The sequence below is a fragment of the Dendrobates tinctorius genome, unplaced genomic scaffold, assembly GCF_039654945.1.
Source record: "Dendrobates tinctorius isolate UK_male_01 unplaced genomic scaffold, ASM3965494v1 ptg000143l, whole genome shotgun sequence".
In the NCBI taxonomy this organism is placed as follows: Eukaryota; Metazoa; Chordata; class Amphibia; order Anura; family Dendrobatidae; genus Dendrobates; species Dendrobates tinctorius.
In genome coordinates, this window is record NW_027361810.1 from 9,207,503 (window position 1) to 9,225,551 (window position 18,049).

Sequence of the window (18,049 nt, forward strand, 5' to 3'; positions counted from 1 at the left end):
TCCATTCACTCTTTATGGGAGTGCCAGAAATGGCCACGTGCAGCACTCAGCAGCCCCATAGATAATTAAAGGTCTGAAGATCGAGTATGGGCACCTCCGCTCCATTCAGGACGAGGTTGCAGAGCCCAATTCTTGGGTTCGCTGTTGGTCTAGGTGATCCTACGGATGAGGCATAAAGTTACGTTTTAGAAATGAACCTTTATAGCCCAAAGTGAGCTGCGGCAATTGGCATGTTATATTGTGAAATTGCTGTAAATTGGAGAAACCCCCCCCCAACCTCCAGCTCTCCGGCTGTTGCAAAACACTTGCTTGTGAGCCACGAGAGCGGAGTTACCATGCTGGCAGCTGTAGGGTGGCAGTAGGTGAAGGTCGGCCTGGATGGCGGTGGTTTCATAGCGTCTCACTGCCATACGATTCAATGTAAAGATAAATGGGGGGACACAGCTGGGTCTGTGCTTCTCTAGGAGGCATGGGAGACTATGCTACAAAATCCTGGCTCCGTATCTGCTTTCATTCAGACATTATATGGCGTCAAGACAAAGAGGAGGAGAATCGGCCGATCTAGGGAGAAAACTGCACACGATGACGGATCACATAGTAACATGATCGGTGGTACGGTACTTCTATCTGGCAAGTATTCATTCTGTAAGCAGTAGGGCCGCAAACACCTGACGCCCTCCTGAGACAAATCTCATTTACATTTCCACCAGTAGAAAAGGTTATGTTCTTCTCTGGATGTTTTTGTGCCATTTGTGAAATTACATTTTATATACGGTATGTAGCAAATTCCCTTTAATTGGACTTTGAGCTGATGGCGGATTGCTGAAATCTCACTGCATTGATATATGATAAAGTGTTAAAAACACATAACGTTTGCCTGCGTCTCATTCCTTACACCAGTTATTACTTGGATCCTTCTTGAAATGGACTAGAGATCGTGGAGGATTGGAAAGTTTCTCCGCTCTCCTGTGCAGAGGAGAAAGGCCCAAAAAACTCTGCTGCAAAAGTAATGACGTCCTCCGGCTTCCTGAGGAGTACGAACTGCATGAAGTCCGCAAGGAGAGTCTTAATCTCTGGATGTCGGCGCAGGTACGTCTCGTGGTCGGACATTAGTTCTTCCTGTGGAAAGTACAAGCAATGCTGGAGGAATAGGGCAGGATGAGCTTTTGTTCTCCGTCTGGTAAAAGTCTGGTAAAGGTCACAGCCCCAAATTATAAAGTCATCCATGCCAAAAAACTAACAAAAAAAATCTACAAATCTCTGCTTTTTGTGGGCAGTTTCTGGCTTACATTGCATGCTGAGATTTATAGTTCTCCTGTAGCTAAAGTTTGTATTTCCAGTTTAGCCACTCAAAGGAAAATCTACATGTGATCGCCAGGATTATGAAGATGGCTGGGTGCGCTGTGCTACACTATTCCCACAATTACTAAAGAAGTGAATGGGAGTTATGGAAACAACATGGCACCTGCAGTCTACTCGGCTGATTCTAGTTATTCCCATGTAGGCCTCAAATGGCTGAGATGGGAACATCCCTTTTAATCGGTCCCAACCCTCCTCTGCGTACCTTTCTCTCCAGGAACTGTGAGTACAGCTGAGGGTCTTCTTCCCATATTAGGGGCTTCTTTTCAAATACCGGTTTGGGATCTTCTTCGTCTATGAACAGATTTGAGAGCATCAGGTCGTTGTTTTCAACAAAGTGGGGGAATCTAAATATTAAAAGTTTCCCTAATTTCATTGCCATCAAGTAGAGTTGAGCGACTTTGGTCGGATCGGGTTTCATGAAACAAAATTTAAGTCGGATGAAACTGGTCTGACTAGGGCAAAAAAAAGTCGGGAGTTTCGTCCGAAACCCGACCCCAATGCAAGTCAATGGGGAATAAAAGTCGGCATTGGGCGGATGACATTCATCCACTCAATGCCGACTTTTATTCCCCATTGACTTGCTTTGGGGTCGGGTCTGCGTTACGCACTTGGTCAGGATGAGGCTACTTATTCCATAAAAATGATAGACCCCATAATAGTCTATGGGGGTCTGTCCTATGCTGTTTACTTCTATCATTTGATAGATCTGTCACCTGCACAAATTCCTAATGCAGATATGTTACTTTGCTTTTTAGGGCAGCCATTTTTGCATTAGGTAAAGGTTCCATAAGGTTCGGACCTCTGTTCTGCTCTCTTGATAAAAGGATTAACTCGCGATGTAAAGACTGACGTTCTGGCTGTGAAGATCTATTAATACCTGGCTCTGCGAGTATCGGCATCTCCGTGATTCTCATGGCGACAGGAGACCCGACCTGGATGCGACTCGTCATATGTCTGTAACGAAGTAAAGGTGAAAATGATCAGCACCAGCAAGGTGAGATACACGGCATGTAATATAATCAGCACCAGCGAGGTGAGATACACGGCATGTAATATAATCAGCACCGGCGAGGTGAGATACACGGCATGTAATATAATCAGCACCGGCGAGGTGGGATACACGGCATGTAATATAATCAGCACCGGCGAGGTGAGATACACGGCATGTAATATAATCAGCACCGGCGAGGTGGGATACACGGCATGTAATATAATCAGCACCGGCGAGGTGGGATACACGGCATGTAATATAATCAGCACCGGCGAGGTGGGATACACGGCATGTAATATAATCAGCACCGGCGAGGTGGGATACACGGCATGTAATATAATCAGCACCGGCGAGGTGAGATACACGGCATGTAATATAATCAGCACCGGCGAGGTGGGATACACGGCATGTAATATAATCAGCACCGGCGAGGTGGGATACACGGCATGTAATATAATCAGCACCGGCGAGGTGGGATACACGGCATGTAATATAATCAGCACCGGCGAGGTGGGATACACGGCATGTAATATAATCAGCACCGGCGAGGTGGGATACACGGCATGTAATATAATCAGCACCGGCGAGGTGAGATACACGGCATGTAATATAATCAGCACCGGCGAGGTGGGATACACGGCATGTAATATAATCAGCACCGGCGAGGTGGGATACACGGCATGTAATATAATCAGCACCGGCGAGGTGGGATACACGGCATGTAATATAATCAGCACCGGCGAGGTGAGATACACGGCATGTAATATAATCAGCACCGGCGAGGTGGGATACACGGCATGTAATATAATAAGCACCGGCGAGGTGGGATACACGGCATGTAATATAATCAGCACCGGCGAGGTGGGATACACGGCATGTAATATAATCAGCACCGGCGAGGTGGGATATACGGCATGTAATATAATAAGCACCGGCGAGGTGGGATACACGGCATGTAATATAATCAGCACCGGCAAGGTGGGATACACGGCATGTAATATAATCAGCACCGGCAAGGTGGGATACACGGCATGTAATATAATCAGCACCAATGAGGTGGGATACACGGCATGTAATATAATCAGCACCGGCGAGGTGGGGTACACGGCATGTAATAAAGTCAGCACCGGCGAGGTGGGATACACGGCATGTAATAAAATCAGCACCAATGAGGTGGGATACACGGCATGTAATATAATCAGCACCGGCCTAGAGCTGGGCTCAGTTACCAGCACCAGACACATAGTAATAAAAGACGAAGAAAGACTGGTTTATTATTCAACGACAAGTGAACAGAAATAAAAAGAATGAGAACGCTGAGGGTGACCGCGCGCCCTGAAATTGTGCATCGTGGAAGTTTTGGACTGGATTAACAAATGGACATCTGTACCTGCCCATTGAGTATAAAGGATAACTTGGAAACTTTCATAAAAGTTCTAAAGTTTTGCGTGCGTCTCATCCCTTGCTCTAGTGCTTACCTGGTCTCATCCTGAAATAGATTAGGATTGTGAAGGATTGTAAATAGTTTTTCCGCTTTCCTGTGAAACACGGACATGTGAATGGGGTCTTAGGACGGGGTATTGTAAAAGGAACCAGTCAGATCGTGTGCGGCTCCGTGTGCTCGTCTACATTGCACATGGTGCCGGAGCTGCCTTCATATTGCATTCATTATTCTGGTCTGGACTAGAGTAGTGCTTGCTGCAGTTTTTTCTTTGTGGACTGACTGGCCATGTATACTGGCATGGATAAAGGGTACACGGCACACACCGAATGCATGCTCGTCTGAACAAATACCAACGATCCGCTATCTGTTACCCGTCAGGGAGGAAGCAGCACTGCCAGGCGATGGGCAGATCCTCTGAGTGAATCGCTCGCTCTATGCCATACACTTCTATGGAGTCTTTCCCGATGAGCTGCAGACGGGGGCCGAGCTCTCGCTGTAAGACACAAGCCACGTCGGCTGTAAAGCTCCACAGGACAATGAGCCACATACATCGCCTGTCACACAACTTACGTATGACGAGACACACAGGTTCATCTCCGCATCCACAGTCAGAAAATCCAGGTTTTGTGGGGTTTTCCTCCTTGCAAGAAGCCGCATGATCAGCAGGTTCGAGGCCTCTGAGATGAACCCAGACAGCGAGCTCAGGTTGTAGGACTTGGATTCCTGGTGGGCTTGCTGCGGAGGGAAGTGGCAGCTTAATCTCCTATTATTGTACCGGTGGGTTGTCCCATGTCGCTCACTTCTGTATCTGGCGGTGACCGGCACTGATGACGTACCTGTTGGGGAAAGTATCGCGCGCCTGTCCTAAACCTGACGATCGTCGGATGCTGTGGTCCTAAAAAACGTGGGATATAATGGATGATGCCCAAAGCTCTATCTGACATCGGGGTCATGATCGGGGTCACTCTTCTATTATACTGGAGCAATCATCAAGGGGCAGGACTGACAGCCCCTTCTAAAAATATATTTAGGGGAGACAATTGTTTTTGCGATTTTGTTGCATTTTTTTGTGCCGTATTTTTCCGACAGAATATTACCATTTTTTTTTGAGCGTATGAAAATCAAAAAGTAAAAATGTCAGAACTCTGAAATACCCAGATCATGCGAATATATCCCAACATGTGAAGAAACGGCCCCTCTAGGGTTCCATATAGTGAGGGGGCGACTCCTCCGCACTCACCTGACCCTCGGTAATGACTCTGCTGATCACCATCTGGTCACCGCGTCTCTTCAGGTCAGTTTTCTTATCCAGTGAATGTCCTTTTAGCTGTAGAATGGACAGAGAGCGGTCTATTGGGGGCGCTATAGAGTCATAAGAATGCTATCATTTTGTGTATGCAGCTCCCCTGCAGGCCTATGCATCTACAAACTCCTGCAGCCACACTAAATTTATTTGTTCCCTACTTTTTGCATTCACAGAAGAGGCTACGACTGCAAGATCAGAATATGAACGGTTGTTTATAATCTGTAACCATGACAACACATTGATCTGCATGAGAGCTGTGTACACACAAACCAATTTTTCATTTTTGGAGCACTGAAAAAAAAAAATAGGAGGTCAATGGTGGGCTTACCTCTTCAACCCTTTAAAGACAAAGCAATATTTGTTGTTTCTTTTTTTCCACCTTTATTAAACATTTTGATGACTTTTTTACTTTAACATCAATTAAACCTCCAATGGCTCCGATTCTGGGTTTGGTTAATTTTTTTTTTTTAACCACAACAATCAGGGCTACATATATTGTATTGCATTTTTTTAATTTTTTTCCTGTGGTGGAGGGAGAAAAAATAGAACCAAAATTCCACATTGTTTTTTTTTTTGCCTTTTTAATCCCTTTACCATCTTCTTCCAAAAGCCATAATTTTCTTATTTTTCTGTCCACATAGCTGTATGATGTTTGATTTTTTTTTTTTAGGGATGAGTTGTACATTTGAATGACGCCATTCATTTCACCATATCGTTTACTGGAAAACGGGAAGCAAATTCCGAGTGTGTTGAAATGGCAAAAAAGGTGAAATTCCACAACTGTTTTTTTTTTAAATTTACTATATTTGCTATATGGTAATGCTGACCAGGCAATATCTCCAGGTCAGTACGAGCACACAGATACCAAACGTGTTTAGTTTTTTTTTTTTTTTTTGTTTTTTTTTTAAGGGAAATTTGTAAAAAAAAAAAAATAAATAAAAACAAAATCTTTCTTTCGTCACTATTTTCCGAGATCCGTAATGTTTTCATGTTTAGGGATATGGGGCTGGGGAAGGACTCATGTTTTGGGCGATGAAGTTTTTTTATACCATTTTCGGGTACAGATGATGTTTTGGTCGCCTCTTATTGCAATGTTGCTGAGGCCCAAAAAAAACCCCCCGCAATTCTGATGTTTTGATTTTTTTTTTCTGTTACACCAATTACTCAATAGATCAGACTTTTGTGAGAGCAGCGATACCAAATGTGTGTATTTTTTTTATTGGGGCGAAAATGGGGGTTTGTTTGTTTTTCACATTTTTAAAAACTTTTTTTTTAAAACTTTTTACTGTATTCAATCGTTCTCTTAGAGGACTTGAAGCTGTGATGGTCTAAGAGTCTAATCGCTTGTGCCACGTAGCTTCAGCATCGCCATCCCCTATGAAAGGCAGCATGTGATAACACCCCCCATCCCCGCCGGCACATATTTAATGTCCCTGCCAGAGACTGACGTGTAATAAGGCATTGATGGTGCGGTACCGTAATAAACTCGTGGTGGTGCTGCTCCAGCGTTTCCAGCTGCAGAGAGATATAAGCTGCAAAAATAAAAAAAAATCCTAAATCTATGGGAAGAAATATGCACCTGTATGTGATAATTCGGCGACCGTGTGGATCAGTGTGACGTGTACTGTGCACTTACCGGTGATGGAGCTTCCGCAGGGAACGTCATCCACCGAGCTGTGACTGCTGATGTGGACGAGGAAACATTTTTCATCCTCCCGTCCGTCCTGCTCGTAGTAAGTGGACTGAACGCTGACGGTGAAGGAGCCGAGCTCAGCCAAGGACGCCGAGACGGACTCCAAAGACTCGGAAAACAGACAGAGGCGCAGATCATCCAGCCCTGGAGAAATATATATACCATGAGTCTAGGGGTTGTAGACCGGTGACCGCTGGAGGGTCTGAGGTTGCACTCACCCACGCTGGACATGAACTCCACGGCCTCCGCACTCGCGCTCAGTGGCTTCGGAGGTTCAGAAATCTCGACCTTGGTTGTGCTGCCGACGGAAGCCATCATGTGTGAGACCTGAGAGAAAATGGCATCATAGGAACATTATTATTATACATCTCTATAGCGCCACTTATTCCATGTGAAATGAGCAAATATGCACAAGTACAATAAACATGAGAAAAACAAGATACACCCAGGTACAGGAGGAGAGAGGAGCCAGCCCGCGAGGGCTCACAGTCTACAGGGACAGAGACGGGTCTGCGGCCTCACGGCGCGTCACCCACTAGATAAGTATGGACTAGGGCGGTATGGCTTCACACCTTTCCCTTCTTACAATATCTGGGGGTCTCATATAAAACAGGACATCACGAGCCCCCAGTAGTGCAAACAGCAGCCGTCTCTTCTCCATCTCCTGCTGGAGGAGTATCAGGTCCCCGGGGGAATCTCTGCCGACACGAGAGGAGGAGACGGATGAACCGTGGCTGTCGTAGAAGCTCTGACTCCGGTCTCGTGCCGCTGCTCTCCGCACTCGTACCCATGATATTCTATGGGGCCGTGCACATACAGGATCTGATCCTCAGACCAAGAGAAGATATCTATAATAATAAATGCCCTAAGCAACTTCCGGTTGTAACAACTTCCGTCCAGTTGTAACCGGTGACGTCACCGCACACCTCTTTCCATGTTAACCCTCAACACACACACTCCACTCACCTTTCACCATCTCCACTCACGTCCACTCACTCTTTCACTCCACATACGACCCTTTCTCTCATTCCGTCTCTCATACTCACGCCGTCATCGCCGCTGATCCACGATCCCCGACATCATCTTCCGCCGGTGCCATCCTGGATCCAGACGTCCTCCACGCCGGCGACATGTTCTTGCGGCGACGCTATTTTGGATCGGCGAAATCCCGCGATAGTCAAGATGGCGTCGCCGCAAGAACATGTCGCCGGCGAGGACAACGTCGGGATCCAAAATGGCGTCGGCGAAAACTCACGAGATTTCGCCGACGCCATTTTGGATCCCAACGTCGTCCACGCCGGCTACATGTTCTTGCGGTGACGCCATTTTGGATCGGCGAAATCCCGCAATAGTCAAGATGGCGTCGCCGCAAGAACATGTCGCCGGCGAGGACGACGTCGGGATCCAAAATGGCGTCGGCGAAAACTCGAGATTTCGTCGACGCCATTTTGGATCCCGACGTCGTCCACGCCGGCGACATGTTCTTCCGGCGACGCCATCTTGACTATAGCGGGATTTCACGATATTCTCAAGATACTCAAGATGGCGTCGCCGCAAGAACATGTCGCCGGCGTGGACAACGTCTGGATCCAGGATGGCGCCGGCGGAAGAAGATGTCGGAGATCGTGGAGCAGCGGCGATGACGGCGTGAGTATGAGAGACGGAGTGAGAGAAGGGGTCGTATGTGGAGTGAAAGAGTGAGTGGAGATGGTGAAAGGTGAGAGCAGTGTGTGTTGAGGGTTAACATGGCAAGAGGTGTGATGCTATCGCATCCTCCCGATGCGATAGCATCGGGCCATAATCTAGTTTCCAATATTGATCCGAGTGTTTGACCACAATCAGCGATGCCAGTGTATGGGGAGCAAACAATCTGACGGCACTCGGATGTCATCTGACAGGATGGAGAAGGTGGCGATCCTGAGAAATACTCATCCCAGATGGATCAAAGTCTGGTCACAATAATCAGACCGACTTTCACAGATGTGGAGACATCGGTCGTGTGAATGTACCATAAGGCCACGTTCACACGCTCAGTATTCAGTCAATATTTTACATCAGTATTTGCAACTCAAAATCAGGAATGAAACAATGAGAGGAAAATTATAAAAGGGACACGTCACCACCGTGCGGACTGTGACCACTATGGGAAACTCTTCAGTGTATAACATCCGGACCCCCCCCTCCCCCCCCCGGTGTATAACATCCGGACCCTCAACCCCTAATGTATAACATCCGGACCCTCATCCCCCTCACAGTGTATAACATCCGAACCCTCACCCCCCCCGGTGTATAACATCCGGACCCTCAACCCCTAATGTACAGTATAACATCCGGACCCTCGCCCCCCCCACAGTGTACAGTGGGGCAAAAAAGTATTTAGTCAGTCAGCAATAGTGCAAGTTCCACCACTTAAAAAGATGAGAGGCGTCTGTAATTTACATCATAGGTAGACCTCAACTATGGGAGACAAACTGAGAAAAAAAAATCCAGAAAATCACATTGTCTGTTTTTTTTTCATTTTATTTGCATATTATGGTGGAAAATAAGTATTTGGTCAGAAACAAGCCATCAAGATTTCTGGCTCTCACAGACCTGTAACTTCTTCTTTAAGAGTCTCCTCTTTCCTCCACTCATTACCTGTAGTAATGGCACCTGTTTAAACTTGTTATCAGTATAAAAAGACACCTGTGCACACCCTCAAACAGTCTGACTCCAAACTCCACTATGGTGAAAACCAAAGAGCTGTCAAAGGACACCAGAAACAAAATTGTAGCCCTGCACCAGGCTGGGAAGACTGAATCTGCAATAGCCAACCAGCTTGGAGTGAAGAAATCAACTGTGGGAGCAATAATTAGAAAATGGAAGACATACAAGACCACTGATAATCTCCCTCGATCTGGTGCTCCACGCAAAATCCCACCCCGTGGGGTCAGAATGATCACAAGAACGGTGAGCAAAAATCCCAGAACCACGCGGGGGGACCTAGTGAATGAACTGCAGAGAGCTGGGACCAATGTAACAAGGCCTACCATAAGTAACACACTACGCCACCATGGACTCAGATCCTGCAGTGCCAGACGTGTCCCACTGCTTAAGCCTGTACATGTCCGGGCCCGTCTGAAGTTTGCTAGAGAGCATTTGGATGATCCAGAGGAGTTTTGGGAGAATGTCCTATGGTCTGATGAAACCAAACTGGAACTGTTTGGTAGAAACACAACTTGTCGTGTTTGGAGGAAAAAGAATACTGAGTTGCATCCATCAAACACCATACCTACTGTAAAGCATGGTGGTGGAAACATCATGCTTTGGGGCTGTTTCTCTGCAAAGGGGCCAGGACGACTGATCCGGGTACATGAAAGAATGAATGGGGCCATGTATCGTGAGATTTTGAGTGCAAACCTCCTTCCATCAGCAAGGGCATTGAAGATGAAACGTGGCTGGGTCTTTCAACATGACAATGATCCAAAGCACACCGCCAGGGCAACGAAGGAGTGGCTTCGTAAGAAGCATTTCAAGGTCCTGGAGTGGCCTAGCCAGTCTCCAGATCTCAACCCTATAGAAAACCTTTGGAGGGAGTTGAAAGTCCGTGTTGCCAAGCAAAAAGCCAAAAACATCACTGCTCTAGAGGAGATCTGCATGGAGGAATGGGCCAACATACCAACAACAGTGTGTGGCAACCTTGTGAAGACTTACAGAAAACGTTTGACCTCTGTCATTGCCAACAAAGGATATATCACACAGTATTGAGATGAAATTTTGTTTCTGACCAAATACTTATTTTCCAACATAATATGCAAATAAAATGAAAAAAAAAAACAGACAATGTGATTTTCTGGATTTTTTTTTCTCAGTTTGTCTCCCATAGTTGAGGTCTACCTATGATGTAAATTACAGACGCCTCTCATCTTTTTAAGTGGTGGAACTTGCACTATTGCTGACTGACTAAATACTTTTTTGCCCCACTGTATAACATCAGGACCCTCACCCCCCCGGTGTATAACATCCGGACCCTCAACCCCTAATGTATAACATCCGGACCCTCGCCCCCCCCACAGTGTATAACATCCAGACCCTCAACCCCTAATGTATAATATCTGGACTCTCGCCCCCCCCACAGTGTATAACATCCAGACCCTCAACCCCTAATGTATAACATCCGGACCCTCCCCCCACAGTGTATAATATCCGGACCCTCACCCCCCCCACAGTGTATAACATCCAGATCCTCGACCCCTAATCTAGAACATCTGGACCCTCGCCCCCCCACAGTGTATAACATCCGGACCCTCAACCCCTAATGTATAACATCTGGACTCTCGCCCCCCCACAGTGTATAACATCCAGACCCTCAACCCCTAATGTATAATATCCGGACCCTCACCCCCCCACAGTGTATAACATCCAGATCCTCGACCCCTAATCTAGAACATCTGGACCCTCGCCCCCCCCACAGTGTATAACATCCGGACCCTCGCCCCCCCCACAGTGTATAACATCCGGACCCTCGCCCCCCCACAGTGTATAACATCCAGACCCTCAACCCCTAATGTATAACATCCGGACCCTCGCCCCCCCCACCGTGTATAACATCCAGACCCTCAACCCCTAATGCATAACATCCGGACCCTCGCCCCCTAATGTATAACATCCGGACCCTCGCCCCCTAATGTATAACATCCGGACCCTCGCCCCCCCCACAGTGTATAACATCCAGACCCTCAACCCCAAATGCATAACATCCGGACCCTCGCCCCCCCAACAGTGTATAACATCCGGACCCACGCCCCTCCCCCACAGTGTATAACATCTGGACCCTCGCCCCCCACAGTGTATAACATCTGGACCCTCAACCCCCACAGTGTATAACATCCGGACCCTCGCCCCCCCACAGTATATAACATCCAGACCCTCAACCCCTAATGTATAATATCTGGACCCTTGCCCCCCTCACAGTGTATAACATCCCCGGACCCTCGCCCCCCCACAGTGTATAACATCCGGACCCTCGCCCCCCCACAGTGTATAACATCCAGCCTTTCACTGCCCCCCCCCCCCGGGTTTATAACATCCAGCCTTTCACTGGCCCCTAACCCCCAGTGTATGACATCCTTTAATCCTATCCATGACTTCCCCCCCCCCCGATGTATAACATCCAGCCCCTCTCACCCCCCCCCCAGTGTATAGCATCTGGATTCTCACTGGATCTGCCCCCATCACCTGTGAGTGATATTATTGAGAAGTGGAATTTAGATTTTGAGCCCCATCGAGGACAGTGCTAATAATGTCTGTAAAGCGCTGTGGAATTAATGGGGCTATATAAATGAGTAACATAAATAAATAAGTGGAAGGAACCGCAGCAACTCGGCCACAAAGTGGTGACCCCATAACATTACAGAGCGGGGGGCTGAGGAGCAGAGGGCAGAAAAGTCACCACCGCTCTGCTGCCCCCATAACTGCAGCGTCCAGGCCTCCTCTGGTATCAGCACAAACACTGCGCCCCCACCGGGAGCTTCATGCAGCCGTACATCACCAAGCACAATGCCGAGCGTCGGATGGAGTGGTGTAAAGCCGCCACCACTGGACTCTGGAGGAGACGTGTTCTGTGCAGTGACGGATCGCACTTCTCTCTCTGCGGCTGATGGAGGAGTCTGGGTTTGGTGATTCCAGGAGGACGTTCCCCCCTGACTGCATTGTGCCCCCTGTACAGATGGTGGAGGAGGATAATGCTATGGGCTGTTATCAGGGGGCGGCCGCGGACCCTCAGCTCCAGTGAGGGGAAATCTTTATCTTCAGCACAAGACATTGTGGACAACTGTAGCTTCAGCTTTGTGGGAACAGTTTGGGGTTCGCCCTCATCTGCCCCCATGACTGTGCCCAGTGCACAAGCTCCATACAGACATGGAGGAGAACATGAGCGGCCGCACAGGGGGCACATACTTTCCTCCATATATCGCACCTAGCCGCAGCTTTACCTCTGCTGTTCCTGGTGTGTACAGGGCCTCACCTCCCGCACTCGGCCGCTCCTGTACTCCGGCCGCTCCTGTACTCCGGCTGGGTCCGCTCCTTGGCAACCAGAGCCGTTTCCATAACAACAACGCTCCGGGTCTGTCAGTCTCTGTGCAGCGCGGCCCTCTTGTGGTGACAGATAGAACTGCAATGAATACATTCTTGCTTTAACCCCCTCCTGCCCGGGGTTAGGCGTTTGCACACAGATGGGTCATCATGTCCTCACAATCCGGCACCAGATAATGTGCAGGAAGTGAACGTCAAGGTCGCAGATATAAGCAGCGTGTTCAAAGCGCATCTGCAAAGGGTTAATCCTCAATGACAGTCTGCAGAAAGAAGCGACGCTGCACTTGTGTGCAGAAAATAAACGCGACCTTTATAGTTGCGTTCTTTAACCCCTGAAAGACAGTTTTAGCTTCTGATCTTTCGTTTCTTAGTCACAATGACGGTGGACGATGGCAGCGAGGCCAGAATCCTGCAGAGCGGCCTCACGACAGCGCCACACTCCTGCCACCGCCATCACACCGTCATCAGCCTGCCACCGCCATCACACCGTCATCAGCCTGCCACCGCCATCACCCTGTCATCAGCCTGCCACCGCCATCACACCGTCATCAGCCTGCCACCGCCATCACACCGTCATCAGCCTGCCACCGCCATCACCCTGTCATCAGCCTGCCACCGCCATCACCCCGTCATCAGCCTGCCACCGCCATCACCCCGTCATCAGCCTGCCACCGCCATCACCCCGTCATCAGCCTGCCACCGCCATCACACCGTCATCAGCCTGCCACCGCCATCACACCGTCATCAGCCTGCCACCGCCATCACACCGTCATCAGCCTGCCACCGCCATCACCCTGTCATCAGCCTGCCACCGCCATCACACCGTCATCAGCCTGCCACCGCCATCACACCGTCATCAGCCTGCCACCGCCATCACACCGTCATCAGCCTGCCACCGCCATCACACCGTCATCAGCCTGCCACCGCCATCACCCTGTCATCAGCCTGCCACCGCCATCACACCGTCATCAGCCTGCCACCGCCATCACACCGTCATCAGCCTGCCACCGCCATCACCCTGTCATCAGCCTGCCACCGCCATCACACCGTCATCAGCCTGCCACCGCCATCACACCGTCATCAGCCTGCCACCGCCATCACCCTGTCATCAGCCTGCCACCGCCATCACACTGTCATCAGCCTGCCACCGCCATCACACCGTCATCAGCCTGCCACCGCCATCACACCGTCATCAGCCTGCCACCGCCATCACACCGTCATCAGCCTGCCACCGCCATCACACCGTCATCAGCCTGCCACCGCCATCACACCGTCATCAGCCTGCCACCGCCATCACCCTGTCATCAGCCTGCCACCGCCATCACCCTGTCATCAGCCGGCCACCGCCATCACACCGTCATCAGCCGGCCACCGCCATCACACTGTCATCAGCCTGCCACCGCCGTCACCCTATCAACACAACCACCTTGCAACACCATCACACCATCACCATAGCAACACCATCACATCACCATAGCAACACCATCAATTTAGCAACGTCATCCCTGGATGTCCCTACCGTCATCATCCCTCCGCCATCTTTGACTGGTGTCATGAATGATAAATCTGTGTATACACAGTACAGAATCGCGCCTCCGTGTCACCCTGCGTCTGTGCGTAGCATTGGGAGTATGCAGGGCGCGGCTGGAGTGAATGAAAATCATCTCTGCTGCCCTCTGTTATTTCCAGAGAAGGCCGAAGTTATTGAGAACATGGCAGCCGCCCTCCAACACCCCGTCAACCTCATCGTCTCGCCGCCCTCAGCTCCTCACCGCCCTCCTGCACCCCGCCGCCCTCCAGCGCCCTGCTGACTTCAGTGACCCGCCGCCATCCTGCGCCCCGCCGCCCTCCTGTGCTCCGCTGACCTCAGTGCCTCACCACTTTCCTGCACCCCACTGACCACAGCACCTCAATGCCCTCATGCACCCCACCACCCTCCAGCATTTCATTGCCCTACTGCACCCCGCCGCCCTCCAGTGCCCTGCCACCCTCTAACACCCCACTGACCTTAGCACCTCGTCGCCCTCTTGCACCTCACTGCCCTCCAGCATCCTGCCGCCCTCCAGTGCCCTGCCGCCCTCAGCTCCTCACCGCCCTCCTGCACCCCGCCGCCCTCCAGCGCCCTGCTGACTTCAGTGACCCGCCGACATCCTGCGCCCCGCCGCCCTCCTGTGCTCCGCTGACCTCAGTGCCTCACCACTTTCCTGCACCCCACTGACCACAGCACCTCAATGCCCTCATGCACCCCACCACCCTCCAGCATTTCATTGCCCTACTGCACCCCGCCGCCCTCCAGTGCCCTGCCACCCTCTAACACCCCACTGACCTTAGCACCTCGTCGCCCTCTTGCACCTCACTGCCCTCCAGCATCCTGCCGCCCTCCAGTGCCCTGCTGACCTCAGCACCTCACCGCCCTCCTGCGCCACAGCACCATCAGCGCCCTGACACCCATCCAAACCGCCTCCGCCCTCCAGCCCACACTGCCTCCTCTCTGGGGCAATGTCATCGTTTATCTTCTCCACGGTGCACCCACTGAATACAGCCCCCCTCACCGTCCTGATTATGACAAAGCCAGAAATATCCCTGCTATGGCCGCACCGCAGACCCACCTGTGTATTTCTAGTCTTTTTTTCTTTATTTTGCTTCTTTATGTTTTTACACTTCAAAACACATTTCCTATATATATATTAATATTTATTAAGCAATTTATATTTATAAATGTAACATCTTCTGGTCCCAGAATAATAGTTTGGGCATAAAAGTATTTACGTAGATTTTTCTCTCATCTCACATTACCACAATGTCATTTACTAATCTCCAGTCCCATGAGGGATCCTCACCAGCTGCACCGAGGAGCATAAAGGGTGAAAGCAAAAACACCGGTTTATTATTTTTTGCCATAAAATAAAAAATAAAAATAAGAAACTTTATATTATATCTTATAAGGTTAAATGTAACAGAAAATCCCTAGTAAGCTAATGTACTTAATGGGATAAGGAGGCATAAACATACAGTGCCTTGCGAAAGTATTCAGCCCCCTGGAACCTTTCATCCTTTTCCCACATTTCATGCTTCAAACATAAAGATACCAAATGTAAATTTTTGGTGAAGAATCAACAACAAGTGGGACACAATTGTGAAGCTGAACGAAATTTATTGGTTATTTTACATTTTTGTGGAAATTCAAAAACTGAAAAGTGGGGCGTGCAATATTATTCGGCCCCTGTAACTTAATGCTTTGTTGCGCCACCTTTTGCTGCGATTACAGCTGCAGTCGCTTGGGGTATGTCTCTATCAGTTTTGTACATAGAGAGACTGAAATTCTCGCCCATTCTTCCCTGGCAAACAGCTCGAGCTCAGTGAGGTTGGATGGAGATCGTTTGTGAACAGCAGTTTTCAGCTCTTTCCACAGATTCCCGATTGGATTCAGGTCTGGACTGTGACTTGGCCATTCTAACACCTGGATACGTTTATTTGTGAACCATTCCATTGTAGATTTTGCTTTATGTTTGGGATCATTGTCTTGTTGGAAGACAAATCTCCGTCCCAGTCTCAGGTCTTTTGCAGACTCCAACAGGTTTTCTTCAAGAATGGTCCTGTATTTGGCTCCATCCATCTTCCCATCAATGTTAACCATCTTCCCTGTCCCTGCTGAAGAAAAGCAGACCCAAACCATGATGCTGCCTCCACCATGTTTGACAGTGGGGATGGTGTGTACAGGGTGATGAGCTGTGTTGCCTTCACACCAAACATATCGTTTGGCATTGTTGCCAAAAAGTTAGATTTTGGTTTCATCTGACCAGAGCACCTTCTTCCACATGTTTGGTGTCTCCCGGGTGGATTGTTGCAAACTTTAAACTACACTTTTTATGGATATCTTTGAGAAATGGCTTTCTTCTTGCCACTCTTCCGTAAAGGCCAGATTTGTGCAGTGAACGACTGATTGTTGTCCTATGGACAGACTGTCCCACCTCAGCTGTAGATCTCCGCAGTTCATCCAGAGTGATCATGGGCCTCTTGGCTGCATCTCTGATCAGTCTTCTCTCCTTGTTTGAAATGAAAGTTTAGAGGGACGGCCGGGTCTTGGTAGATTTGCAGAGGTATGATTCTCCTTCATTTCACTTTCTGGCCTACCTCTGGTTGCTGGTGAATGTAGTAGAGCTGGTTGTGTTGACAGAGGAGTCGCAAGTTCTCTTTCCGGGCTCCCTCTGGTGGTTACAGGAGGTAATGGAGCTGATCTAATTGACAGAGGCCTGCCACCTGATAATGAGGAGGATGACTGGAGATCTGGAGTCTCTGACTGGATTTAAGACAGCCGACTCCCTCTATCCCTGCTGGTGATTTTTCCTGCCTCCTGAGGTCTTAGTTTCCAGTTCAGTCACTGTATGCTCAAGCTAAGTGCTCTTTGCTATTGTCCACATTTGATTTGGTTTTGTCTATTCAGTTTTGTGTGGTCAGCCAGCCCCGGCTGGGGCTGTGCTGAATTTCCATCCTTATGTTACTGTTTGTGTCAGTTTGTTTTTTGTCCCTTATTAGATTGGCCTCTTTTTGCTCTGCTTTCAGAATATACCAGAGTGCTGATATAGTGGGAGAAGTCTAGTGACTTCAGAGTTTTTGCTATCAGAAGTGTTGGACATTTTTGCAGGGTTTTTTGTGTGATTGCAGACAGTGTCTTTCCTTTCCTGTCCTTTCTAGTCAGTGTGGGCCCCATCATTTGCTCAGTCTATATTCCTACCTGTGTTCGTGTTTTCATCTTGTCTCACCGGCAATATATGTTTGGGGGCTATCAATTCCTTTGGGGTGTTGCTCTGGGGCAGTTTAGATTTCCCCTTTTCTTGCTTTAGGCTTATTTTGTTCTCCGGCTGTGTCGAGGCGTCTAGAATCATCGTAGGTACCCGCCACGGCTACTGCTAGTTGTGTGGATAGAATCAGGGGTCTGCAATCCGCTTAGTTACCAACCTCTCTGGTTTTCTGCAGCTTAGCTTGGTCTTGTTTTCCTCCTTGGTGACCCAATCATAACAATACTCCTTCCATTTCAATATGATCGCTTGCACAGTGCTCCTTGGGATGTTTAAAGTTTCGTAAATCATTTTATATCCAAATCCGGCTTTAAACTTCTCCACAACAGTATCACGGACCTGCCTGTTGTGTTCCTTGGTCTTCATGATTCTCTCTGTGCTT

The 18,049-nt window shown here is 49.0% G+C and overlaps 1 protein-coding gene across 3 annotated transcripts; it reads right to left on the reverse strand.

Moving 5' to 3' along the window:
* Positions 1 to 779: 779 nt before the first annotated feature.
* Positions 780 to 12,857, reverse strand: CATIP (ciliogenesis associated TTC17 interacting protein). Of its 3 annotated transcripts, none has more exons than XM_073545410.1 (10): positions 12,769 to 12,857; positions 7,015 to 7,123; positions 6,740 to 6,940; positions 6,580 to 6,635; positions 5,038 to 5,124; positions 4,368 to 4,532; positions 4,169 to 4,290; positions 2,240 to 2,316; positions 1,565 to 1,653; positions 780 to 1,119 (listed from the first exon to the last, which is right to left on the reverse strand). In XM_073545410.1, exons 2-10 carry the CDS (start codon positions 7,112 to 7,114, stop codon positions 904 to 906), a joined length of 1,113 nt encoding a protein of 370 aa, XP_073401511.1. In that variant the 5' UTR covers positions 7,115 to 7,123; positions 12,769 to 12,857; the 3' UTR covers positions 780 to 903. The 3 variants fall into 3 exon arrangements, with proteins under 3 accessions (XP_073401511.1, XP_073401512.1, XP_073401510.1); XM_073545411.1 differs by having other exon boundaries at positions 12,801 to 12,856; XM_073545409.1 differs by having other exon boundaries at positions 12,753 to 12,848.
* Between the last annotated feature and the right edge of the window lie 5,192 nt (positions 12,858 to 18,049).